Source organism: Andrena cerasifolii, chromosome 2 (assembly GCF_050908995.1).
Source record: "Andrena cerasifolii isolate SP2316 chromosome 2, iyAndCera1_principal, whole genome shotgun sequence".
Lineage (NCBI taxonomy): Eukaryota > Metazoa > Arthropoda > Insecta > Hymenoptera > Andrenidae > Andrena > Andrena cerasifolii.
The window spans coordinates 24,277,618-24,290,699 of NC_135119.1; the positions used below are offsets into that span (position 1 = coordinate 24,277,618).

Here is a 13,082-nt window from a genome sequence, read left to right on the forward strand (position 1 = left end):
TCGCTATGTATATATGTACACGTATACCTTGAGCGCATCATTTTTCCACGCGGGCTGATCGATCGCCGCGCTAATGTCCCTTTCATCCCCCTGAATTTTTATAAACCCCACTAATGTACGGCTCTCTGTATGAATTTGTTTAACGAAGCGTTCCTGGTCGGTCGTTGCAGCCGGTAATTTCAACCGCCTCGCTCTTTACGCCCCATTGTGGAAAAGGGCATTTCGCCACTCACGATCAGGCCCAGAATACTGGTCACGTAAATGCGGGAATATAAAACCTATTTTATTCACACTTCAATGTCGTCTCCTAAATTATGTTCCCAGCGTCTGTTACCTACACCGCGGAAGCTGCGTCTGCTTCTTTTAGATTCTTGGTACAACTCGCCGAGAAAGGGACCCCTTTCAACGTCCCGAAGTTACGATGCGGAAAAGCGACGAAGTACTTCGTAAGATCTTCCGTATGGGAAGGACATAATTCCAGAGATGCGTAATACTTGTGGTCTCTTTGTCGAGGCACCGGCGGAGCCTTCGGCCAGGGGAGTTCTGCGGGGATTGTTGGAGTGTCCTAGGCTCCATCTTTTTATACCAGGGACACCATGACCCGTTTCCTGGCGGTGGAGTGCAGCATCGCGATATGCCCGCTCCTCCGTGACGAATGGGCCGTCAACGATGTTGTCACTGTCGTCCTGGTGCTACTGTTTGGACCACCGGTGCCGAAGCAGTGATGAGGATTCGTTGCACACCAGCCAGAAACCCACGAGATCGCCTGCATGTTCCTATCGAACATACCATTGTTTTATTTATCACGCTTAGAAATCTGTCCCTTTGATTACTTTGAGGGATAGCCCTCTGGGTCGAACGGTTTTCATTAAAGAAAAGGAGGAAGAAGATGGATCGGTTCACTGGTATTCAAACTCCGATCTCTCCGTCGCTGAAAAAAACTAACAATAAGATACGTAGATGGTCGAGGACTTCGCTTTCCTTGGTACAGTTATTCTGAAAATAATTCCTGTCTGTACAGGGTGTCGGCTGCACGAGGGAGTAAATTTAAGGGGTGATTCTAGACACCATTCTGAGACGAAAGTCAAGAATTACGATATCGCGGTTGAGGCTTCGTTTGTTAGTTACAAGCGTTTAAAGATACGCCTAAAAGCAGGCAATCTGCGCGCACCGCTGCACGCAGGGCAAGTCGGGCGAGGGGTCGTCAAAGCCACTGTCGCAAGGGGTCACTTGGGAAACAATGGATTTTTTTGGGGGGGGGCAGGTCCCTTTAATTTTGGATTAAGTGTTGCAGAAGTGCGACAGTGGATTTGACAACCACTGCTCGACCCCCTTTTATTATTATTATTTTTATTATTATTATTATTATTATTATTATTATTATTATTATTATTATTATTATTATTATTACTACTACTACTACTATTAGTACTATTATAATTATTATTATTATTATTATTATTATTATTATTATTATTATTATTATTATTATTATTATTATTATTATTATTATTATTATCATTATTATTATTATTATTATTATTATTATTATTATTTATTTCAACGGATAAAGACCCTTTACTTTACAATTAACAAATAAACAATGTAAACGAAAAGAAAACAGAAGAAAAGCCAGTACATACATAAACAAACCATGATACAATAAAATAATGGAAGTAATGAACTTATGCAATTAACGTTAGAATTTAAATTAACGGGCGTGTACAAAGACGTTCCCGCGAGCTAAAGCCCGCAAACGATATTTAAAGGTGGCCAATGTACCGTTAAAAAAAATCAACATGTTCGCTATAACGATTCGCTAATTTACATATTCTATTAAGGGGAGGTTCCGGTCTAAAAGTCGATTTTTTTTTTATTTCATTTTTCGAATGTTCAAGATTTTAGGAATACGTGTTTAAAAGGGTTTACACTGTTGATTGGTAGTAAACCGGCAGGGAAAGTGCTACGACCAATCGCGAAAGTGGTACGACCAATCGCGTGCGTCAGATCCGTGGGAGCTGCGCAGATCGGCCGCAAATCGGTGGGGGCGTTGGTACGCTCTTATATGGAACGCAGTGTAGAATCACCCCTTAAATTTATTCCAGCTATCATTTACAAATTTGACACGTCTACGTGTATTCCTAAGGCAATCGAAAGCAAGTTTAACGTGTTCCTCGAATATTCAAAGTTTCCTATTCCTACTTGGTGCCCACGCGTATATTCCTCTGACATTCGAAACTGGATGTGTGCCCACTATTTCATTAACGCTCAACGTTTCTGCTACTCACCGTACGGTTTTGCAAAACGAAGTGCTGAAGAGACAGTATATGATAGGATTGGCGGCCGAGTTCAGGGGTGCTAAGCTCTGAATGAGGGTTGCCACCGCGATGTTGGTCTGCGTTCTCGGCACGTAGTCGTAAACCTGAAGGAGGTCGAACACTATGTACGGGCTCCAGCACAGAATGAATACTGAAACAGCGGAAGTACAGGGTAAATCTGATTCCACATTCGTCATTGTCCACCGTGCTCAGATTCTCGAAGGAGCTTCCCGCGCGAACGAACAGACGCGTATTCCCTTATCCCTCTCTTCGCCGTTTACCTCGAATTCCGATAAATCGTGCTTCCACCAGGGTGGAGGGAACCGTGAACGGGACCTTTTCGGGGGGTAGCATCTAAATGGAAATCTGTCGCGACAAGCAACGTAAGTACGTTCCGCACATTAATTTCCACGCTGAGACATCTTAACGATATGAATATTCAGGCATGATAACCGAGTGAAATGATTTATAATCATACCTACTTTCCTGATAAATGTTATTCCAGGAAAGTAAGTGAAACGTCAGTTGTCATTGTGTCAAATGGCTCTCAGATTATTATTGATACTTGCTCTGCAGAAATTGGCTCATGTACAGATTTAGAAGTGCTTTCGGCTTATCGTGTAGAATGAGAGAGACTGAGTTGGCTCTTTCGTTAAGGGGAGGTTCCGGTCTGGAGCCCAAAAAAATAGGTGATCTTTAGGAATTAATTAAAGAAAAACTACTGTATATAATTTAATGGGACTTTTTGCATTGTATTAAGGATGTCTTAAATTATAGAAATATGTTTTTTGTTTTATAATTAATCATTGCAGACGGCACTGGGGAGTCGTTAAAGTCAAGGCGTAAAAAAAATTATTCAAATCGGTGGGACCTGTATCTCCAAAAGTTATTATCCGATTCGACTGAAACTTTTTTTAATTTGAAGATTATAGTTCTGGCTAGGAGGGAAACCAGAGAAAAATACAAAAAATTCAAAATTCATAATTTTCAAAGGCGTTGAAAGAGTGAAAAATATGGGGAAAAAGTGATTTCAAATTTCAAGTGTCGTTATTTTCTAAAAAAATGTTATTTTTGTAATTTTTTCTGGTTTCCTCCCTAGCCAGAAGTATATTCTTCAAAATAAAAAAAGTTTCAGTCGAATCGGATAATAACTAGGGTAAACGCACCAATAAATGAACACTTAAGGCTAATGAACGAACACTTTTATAAAATTATGTTTGCAGCGCGATTGATTCCACGTGCTGTAAAAATCGTTTGGATACGAAGCAAGGAATTAACAGAAGTCTCTAATTAATTAGTTGCTTATTTTAATAACTTATTTTACTCGTTTTAATACAAAATGTCCATTCACTGGTACCTGTTCATCTACTGGTACATCCACCCTATTGGAGATACAGGTCCCACTGTTTTGAGAACTCTGTTTCCAGAAAATTCCCAATTTTCTTAATTAATTAAGAAAATTTGGAATTTTCGTGGATTTTTTTTACCACAGATGAGTAAACTAGATCTTTCCAAAACTTTAGAGGCATTTTAAAATACACTTGTACAATACAAAAACCATTTTTATCATACTGTTCTTGTATCGTACAAATATATTTTAAAATGCCTCTAAAGTTTTGGAAAAATCTTTACTCATCTGCGGTAAAAAGAATCCACAAAAATTACCTCCTTTATCATCGTCGTCAACCAGGTTCTCCCCTTAAACTTTCCATTCTTCCGAAAATTCTTTTACAGACCACTTCTCCAAAGAAACAGCTACGATTTCAACCGCGAACGAAGAATAGAGAACTCCTCCTGAATCCTAAAGGAGCGCGCAGGGCGGGGGCATTTTCATTTAAAAAGTTTCACTCTCGAAGAAACAGGGACACTATAAAACGATTGGTAAACCGGGGCACACGGGTGGAATCGGATAAAAGTTTATCTTTATCCTTGGACGCTAGGTGTTCGGCGGAGGAGTAACCGAAAGTAATTATGGACACCGACAGCGTCCGTGGCTTTCATCTTTCCGCGAAGCTACTCTTCCAGGCGAAAGACGAGGGAGGAATTGCTTACCGAGTGAACGCTTTACGAGAAACCGACTCTCTTGTCCGCGAACTTGGGAATCTTATGACTCTTCCTCGATCCTCAACTGTCTCCATCGTCCCGAGGAATCTCTTTAATGTCTCGCTGTCTAACGAACTCAATAATATCCGCGGAAATCGTTTCATCCAAATATCTCGCCACCCAAAATTCCCGCCTGTGAAATGGCCGCGATTCATACTCTGGCTCTACCCGCGAAACCCGATCTATGGAATACTTACCGACCTATCGAGGAGAATAGTTTTCACGTTTGCCTGCCGCGTTACTCGCGAAAGATAGGGAGAGAGAGCACACTGTGGACAGAACGTGATTCAAACGAATCCTTTGCTGATCCCTTGTCTGCGAAACAATCGCGCGGGCCTCTAATGGCCGATCGGAGCGCGTAAAAGCCTCGGATGACTTGGTTGAACGGGTGCATTGTACACGCGGCCCGCCCTCTTTGCAACCGATGAACGCATTTATTGTTGCTTCCGGAGGTGGGTTCGTCGAACCTGCACACGTTGCGCATCTTTTCCGCGACACGAACCGTTCGACTGCCATCGAAACGGGGTCAATGAAAATAGACGCGAAGATGAAACCGTTTGTCGCTGGAGACGCGAGTGCCGGCAGGGTTGCATTATGCACCGACTCGTATGGAAATTATTATACCGAGCTGCTTCCGCCCCGACGTTCCTCGCCGTTCAGAAAATGCGCCGAGGGGAGTCGCTCGCATAGATCTGCCTGCTTTGATTCGCCTCGAACGAGACGATCTCCCCTCGTCAGCTGAAAGAGGAAGAAATTTCGCAGCCAGGGCATCGCCGAGCAGCGAGAATCTGATTAGCCCCGGCGATCCCTGGTACACGTGAAACCGCTCCCCCGAGGAATAAAGGAAAGACGATGGCGCTTTGAGCGGCAACCACTTCGGAGGACTTCTGCAGGGTGTTTGACAAATACCGTTCGCGTCGTAGTCTTCCTGGACGCCCGGGGTTACTTACACTGCGCAAATAATTCCGCTCAATTCCCAGCTCTATTTGCCGATATTAAAGGCCCGATGTCAACCTCGCGGTCTTTACCACGACTCTGATTTCGATGTGTGGGTTATTTACTAGCCCGCTGGTCTCGATTGAATGTCGGCAGCTCAAATTGAGGAGCTTGCGGCCAGAGGGGTGCAGCTCCATGTTTGACAGGGGTTGAATTATAACGTGCAATATGTAAATGATAGATATATTAATATTGATCATTTTTATTATAGAATAGTTTCCTCCCAAAATAGAAATAAATAGTTAGCAACTCAACAACTGCTACTTACTGTGTGAAAATATATATTTTTCACTTAGCGGCCTAATTGAAAATACTAAACACTAAAGTTGCACTTTCCGAAAAGTGGAAACAACCGAACATGCCACCAACCCACCCCACGTACCGTCTAAATAGTTACATAGGCAGTCGAGAAACAATAGCTGATGTTTACATAATTAAATTAATTTCCAACTACTTTGAAAACTAGTACACCCGTTGCTACCCCAGTTAGGGGGTTGCTAGCCTTCCCGTCGACGAATCGGGTACAAATTTCTCCACCCTGTGTGCTCGGCATCGATTCGTGTACAGCAGAGTTTCGAGTGATCTCAAAAACCGTTTTCACTTATCTCTTGGCTGTGCAGCTTTTTACGCGGGGCAAATATAATCCTGCGAAAGGGCGGGGAAAAGACGTCGCCGCGTTTTATCACCAGCGATAAATACAGCCTTAAATGTCGGATAATTTTGCTCGTTCCAGGATTACTCGTGTTCGTTAAATTTTTATGCCATCGTATCGCTTTAGTTAAGTAACAGGTTCTCTCTACCGAACGTTTTATTTGTCGCGTTCATACCGCGAAACTGGCCATCGTCGAAGCACGGGAATGCTGATAATTACCGACGCAAACTGCCCGACACGAGATCGTTAATTGCCATATAAAATATCGCCAGGATTATTAATTATTTCCGTATGAATATGCGCGGCATTTATTCTCGCGAAACGAGACCAATGTCGTTCTTAACGCCTTGCCAGCCGCGCGTTCCACAGCGAAACTCGCAGCCGCTTCTAAACTCCTTTCAGCGCACATTTCGCGAATTAGATATATCCAATTCCTCCACGCGGAGCTCGCGTTATCAGGGACAAAGGCTCGAACGATTATCGCCGGCCGTGCAACATAAATTTCCGCTGTAATCTCGCCCCACGAATGTGCAATGTAAATGGGGCTTAACAGCAGCGCGTGGGGGCTTTGGAAAGTTGAAGGCAGACAGCGAGGTCGCTTAAAATTCGAAGTAGATCGTAAACACGAGCTTGAGCTCGATCGACTTCATTTACTCACCGAATACTATGACGAGGGTCATTTTGACCGTCTTAACTTTCGCCCTGGGTATAAGTCCCCTGGAGGAGGCTCTTCTGGTGTCCCTGGTGGGTCCCTGGCGTAACGCCCCTCCTTGCGTCCATATAGTAGCTACGATCACAGCATAACAGCCCCCTATTATCAGAGTCGGGGCTATAAAGAGGGTAGCGCTGACCAGGCTCATGTAGATCCTCCACTGCACCGGAGAGCCCAGTTCTATCCAGCATTGTGTCTTCCCCTGGCAAACGGTCCTGTCCCGATTATCACCGCGATACGACCGATTTATAGAAAATACGCGGCCGTGGATATAATCGCCTAAGCTATTCGCGAGTATATTAAGGAGAGCGATGGTCGTCTGAAAGGCTATTCAAGGGAGACGGGTTCCTCGGACCACGAGGGCAGCGCTATCACATCGATAATCTTAACGAACTAAATGTGCAAGTTAAGCTAAAGCTTTCGAGGTATCGTTATACCTGCAAGAACATTTATGTCGCGGTTATTATTGCTCGGCCGCTCGTCACTGGAGCTGTGTATTTATTAGGCTGCGGCATGCTTTTCAACTACGAAAATTTGATCTCGTTACCGTTTCAATTTGTTACATTTTATTGAAAATAAAATCGAGCAGAATATGAGCACGATTTATCTATATTTAGGGGTAGCGTGGTGGTGACATTTCCAATGTGCATGATAATTATATGGAACGGCATGGAACGCTAGATATTTTTGCAAATGCATTCATTTGTTCGTTAAGAGAAATAGGAACTGAGAAAAGGTATCATTGTGCCGCATCTGACGTATAATTAACAAGGGGAGGACACCGTGTGGTAGACGCCGATTTTGATGAGCCTTGGCACGATGGATCTACGTTGAAAATAAGTAAATAGGTGTTCGAGCGTTTCTGCCAATAGACCTTAATAGTAGAGATATTTACATGTAAATTATTAAAAAATTTCATAGTGGCCTGGGGGTTTTAGTCGGTAAAAATCCCATACTACCCTGGCACCCCCGGGGGATTCCCCTCTGAAGGAGTCGGGATGCCTTTTGAAGATGTCTCCACGTTAAAAAAAAACTTTATAATTTTTTTTATAAATTATTCTTTTTATAATTTATTTTATAAATTATTTTTGTTATATTTTTTTTATTTAACTTGGGGAAATCTAAAAGCGGCACCCCGACTCCTTCAGAGGGGAATCCCTCGGGGGCGCCAGGGTAGTGTGGGATTTTCACCGATTAAAACCCCCCGGCCACTATGAAATTTTGTAATAATTTACATGTAAATATCTCTACTATTAAGGTCTATTGGCAGAAACGCTCGGACACCTATTTACTTATTTTCGACATAGATCCATCCTGCCAAGGCTCATCAAATCGGTGTCTACCACATGCTGTCCTCCCCTTGTAAGTAAAATAATTAGTAAGTTATACCCTGACAGCAGGAAACAGACACTGTTTGATGTCTGAGCCTCTGTGAACAATAAATTTAGCAAATTATCAAATATAAATGTAAATCTAATGTAATATAAAATTAAAAATTAGAACATGACCATTATGTGGTGAATTTTCATAATTCCAATAATCTTTATCTCACTTGAGCTACCCCTAGACATAAGAATATATTGTCCAAAGCCTTTCATATAGTGTTTGCATATCAAAAGAAACAAATTACGATAGTAACACTTATAAAAAATAATTAATTTTTTGTTTAACTTTTAAGCTCCACCCTATTGTTTATACCACTCTCAGGGCGCAAACTCTATGTCCACGGAGTCCCTTAGAGTTTGCACAGGAACGTATGTACTACCTGTATCTGTTTCTCCTCGTAGAGAATAAGCATCGGGGCGCTGAAGAACGCCGACACGCCCCAGGCAGCCACCACCAGTGCTCTGGCCCTCCACCCTGTTATCAGATTTGCACAAGTGTCCAGTGTATTTGCGTTTCGACAGAAATCGGGCGCCCTGCGTGGGGACTTTACAGGGGCGAGAGGGGGGCACAGTAATTTTGTGAACGACTCGAGCGCTCGCGGTTGCATCCTGCGCTAAGGGGGAGAACGAACAGTCCTGGCTTCCGAAAGTTTAGCGTTCGCCAAGTAGTTTCCTCGCCGGCGTGCCCGCGAAACTTTCGCGGCAGCTGGCGGGTAATAGAGAAAAATAAGAAAAATAACTACGTGCGCGATGTAATAAGGGAGCTTCCTCTCAAGGCTGTCCATCACTTTAATGCGACGATGCACTTGCACCCCCGTTACCAACGCGTGTAACGCGAAAGTAACTGCTTCGAGACTTTACGAAATTCCGTTGGTTCCCAGCACCGTCGATATAATTGCGAATCCTAATCAGCCAGCACTTCCCGCTTCGTGATTTCAATTAGCTATTGTTCCGCGTAATCTCGGGTGTCGATTGAGAGATTAATCACGGCGTCGGGTACATTTGAGATTCAATTAACGAGGAGGTCCGTTGTGCGCGTTTAACGAGGCTCTTTTCCACACACATTTCATCGGATTTGCATCGGTCGGCCCGACAGGGGGTGGAAGGGGTGACTAATTGTCGAGGGTCCTTTGAGCGAGTGCCGCATCCGTGGCGCTGGATCGTCGTTAACGTCGCCAAAGGCTGTCGTCCGCGTTTTACTTCGCTACGGTTTTTCACCTTCCGACTCTGCCCCGCCGCGTTTCTTACGGTGCCCAGTGGCGTCCTATCGCCCGATGGAATAAAATGAGAATAAAACCGTTACGGTCGCCAGTCGGGGTGGCTGAAATGCGATTTCTTATTGGCTAGCTGTAAATACTGATACATAGAGGAAACGAAAGAGAAGCGATACACTAACGTTGGTTCTAGGAAATCCAGCAGGAAGCTTCTGAACTGCCGCCTCCGTTGCGTCTGCGCTGAGCCGCGTTCAACATTCGTAATTCAATACCGTCGCGAACGAATCGGGGATACGGATGCCACTGTTATTAGGAATGGGATCGCTAGATCGAATTCGGTGCACGAGGAAACGGGCAAACCGTAACGAATTTTAGGGTAGACGGTGTCGTTTATCTTGCCGCGGGGTCAAGATATTGCGAAACGGCGCGGAATGAAGAGAATCTTATTGCGACTTTATGATCTCGGCAACGGAACGAGAGTAACGATGCTGGCGGAATTATAAATGTCAGCTCGTATTAGTGTAATGGATTGTGATGGTAACTTGTAATTTCTTTGGCACTGTAAGCGACTTTCGGTGGTTGAGTGAGCTTGCTGGTTGCTAGGGGTTGTGGAGCGTTTTGAGAGTTATAGGACGCGTGGGTAAGAAAGAGCCTGGAAGAATTGGTTGACACTAAATAGTGTCACCTACCCTTTGAGTTCTTGAAAGGGTGGTTTAGGTGTACATAGTGCTTCGCCGAGGTATAGCAACTCCGTAAAAGCAGCAGGGGTTCAGGTCCTTAACGCCTCTGAGTAAGCTGAGTGTTTCGGTGACAAGTCAAGCCCCCAGGGTCGTAATACGTCCGACGTATTCAATGTATGTAGGTGTATACTTTTCAGATATTAGTGGTTTTAGGTCCTGGAGGTACCGGAGCAGATGAATGCATTTCTTAGCTTCTTAAACAATTTAGCATTATATAAAAATGAAAATTTAATTGTATGGAGAGTGTAGGAGGTATGCCGGATGTGTAATAAAAGAGAGTATGTACATGTGACCAAATAAGTACAGCCCTGTAATAAGTAGCAAAGTAGCTTTTGGAGGCTTGTACCCGCGATGCTATCCATTGCGCAGCACTTAAGTGGGTCTCGTTTTAGTCGCTATACCTCGACGAGATACTATACCTTCTTTCAGACTTTGAGATAGTATGTCGCCCTATTTGGAACTGTTCAGATAGCCAAAGTTGGGGTGCGTCGTGGGAACTTCTAAGAACAAAATGCAGTAGTGCCCTGTTAGCTGGCCGTTGATACCCCACCAGATCTTGGAACTGTTTAGTAAGCTTTTCCCTAGTAAACTTTTCACTATGTAGTAAACATTTCTCTAATAAACTTTTCATTAGTAAACTTTTCACTAGTAAGTTTTCCTCTAGTAAACTTTTCACTAATAAACTTTTCATTACTAAGCTTTTCACTAGTGAACTTACTACTAGTAAACTATTCACTAGTAAGTTTTCCTCTAGTAAACTTTTCACAAAGAAACTTTTCATTACTAAGCTTTTCACTAGTGAACTTACTACTAGTAAACTTTTCACTAGTAAGCTTTCCTCTAGTAAACTTTTCACAAATAAACTTTTCATTACTAAGCTTTTCACTAGTGAACTTACTACTAGTAAGCTTTTCACTGGTGAACTTACTACTAGTCAACTTTTCATTACTAAGCTTTACACTAGTAAACCTTTATTTAGTAAACTTTTTACTAGTAAACTTTTGACTAGTTAACTTTTTACTAGTAAATTTTTCACTAGTAAACTTTTCACTAGTAAACTTTTAATTAGTAAACTTTTTACTAGTAAACTTTTGACTAGTAAACTTTTGACTAGTAAGCTTTTCATTACTAAGCTTTTCACTAGTGAACTTCTTACTAGTAAACTTTTCACTAGTAAACTTTTCACTAGTAAGCTTTCCTCTGGTAAACTTTCCACTAATAAACTTTTCATTACTAAGTTTTTCACTAGTGAACTTCTTACTAGTAAACTTTTCACTAGTAAACTTTTCACTAGTAAGCTTTCCTCTAGTAAACTTTTCACTAATAAACTTTTCACTAGTAAAATTTTTACTAGTTAACATTTCACTAGTAAACTTTCCACTAGTAAGCTTTTCTCTAGTAAACTCTTCACGAAAATAGCTTCACGGAGTGAGCTTCCTACCGATCATCGATTTAAGATCTCGTTATCTCGTGTATCGGTATCTCATTCAGCCACTCAAATTCTAGTAATTACACTTCCTCTGATAGATGACTGGACATGGCCCCGAACCCGGGTCAGCTAACCGAGCACTACTGTACCTACTTAGTAGCCTATGATGGTGTTTCTCCTCTAATAAGGGAAAGATCGATATACTTACACCTGCCAGTAAAATTCATCGGTCTGGTGATAGCATCGTATCTGTCGATTGACAACGCGACGAGTACGTACGTGGAGCTGTATGTAACTAGGATTTGCACGAACTTTATCAGCTTGCAAGCGACGTTGCCCGCGTACCAGGTCACCGTCATCCTCCAAATTATATCCGACAGCACGTTTATCAGGCCGACCAATAAATCTGCAACAAGATATGCAACGCAATGTAGCCGTATGATTCATCGGGCCGCTATTATTAAACAACTTAGCATGAATGAACATCTTGGAAGGCGAGACGAGATCATTAACCGCGGATTCCACTTCAAATGCGCAAAGAAGAGAATCATGGCGCCATTAAGAGGGAACACCACTGTGACGGCCAGAAAAGTAAGCTATTTTTAAGATTTTTTTTCAGGAATAATTTACAGTTTTCATAGAAAATTTTCATTACCTACCTTTAGTACACTTTCTTAAGAAACTGTATAAAAATAAATAAATAGAAAAACATGCATAAATGTTAATATATCAATTAATCTTCTAACCCCCCACGTGAGCTGGTCGAATATGGAACTGCAGGTCCAAAATCAAATTTAATTTTTTTTTATAAACTATATGAGTGTAGTTTCTGTTCTACATACCGATTTCTTAAACAAATTATTCATTTGTAAAAATGGTGCGCTTTAGAAGAAGAGTTTCAAAAATCCGCGAATAAGGTGGCACAGTTTTTCTAGCGTATTTAAAAAAATTTGTTTTCGATCAAAGAATCCGTACGTACAACGGAAACTACACTCATATAGTTTATAAAAAAAAAAATTAAATTTGATGTCGGACCTGCTGTTCCATAGTTACACATTCGACCAGCTCGCGTGGGAGGGTCTAGAAGATTAATTAATATATTAAAATTTATAGCTATCTTTCTATTTATTTGTTTGTTGTATAGTCTCTTAAGTCAGCGCACTAAAGGTAGGTACTAAAAATTTTCTATGAAAACTAAATTATTCCTGAAAAAAAATTCTTAGAAATAGCTTACTTACATCCCCCTTAAGAATCCCCGAAGTTCGATAATTGAAGATACCGTTGCTGAACCTTTATAAGAAATTCTACTGGAAACTTATAACGAGAATTGTTAAGTGGTCCATTTTCAACAAGTCACGTCGCAATTTCGAGTACTTTACTTTAAACGCACGCAGAAGAACTTCACTTTCCTCCTACGCTTCAACCCTTTGATATGCCGGCTGTAACGCGTCGCGTATCATAGAGAACGTGTCGCGTTATTTGCATACATCCCACGAGGAATATGTACTCGAGCTGAACACGTATTTCACGACC

The 13,082-nt window shown here is 42.1% G+C and overlaps 1 protein-coding gene across 3 annotated transcripts in view; it reads right to left on the bottom strand.

Moving 5' to 3' along the window:
* Nucleotides 1–262: 262 nt before the first annotated feature.
* Ccap-r (Crustacean cardioactive peptide receptor) overlaps nucleotides 263–13,082 on the bottom strand; it is a 76,760-nt gene continuing 63,940 nt past the window's right edge. The window contains exons 3-7 of one of the 3 annotated variants that reach the window (XM_076830709.1): nucleotides 11,758–11,955; nucleotides 8,547–8,641; nucleotides 6,728–6,983; nucleotides 2,289–2,469; nucleotides 263–766 (exon numbers count right to left, since the gene is read on the bottom strand). In XM_076830709.1, the coding sequence (XP_076686824.1) occupies nucleotides 676–766; nucleotides 2,289–2,469; nucleotides 6,728–6,983; nucleotides 8,547–8,641; nucleotides 11,758–11,955 (821 nt within the window). In that variant the 3' untranslated portion in view covers nucleotides 263–675. Of the gene's footprint in view, nucleotides 777–2,288; nucleotides 2,470–6,727; nucleotides 6,984–8,546; nucleotides 8,642–11,757; nucleotides 11,956–13,082 lie in introns of all 3 variants that reach the window. The other 2 variants (XM_076830708.1, XM_076830710.1) reach the window with 2 other exon arrangements.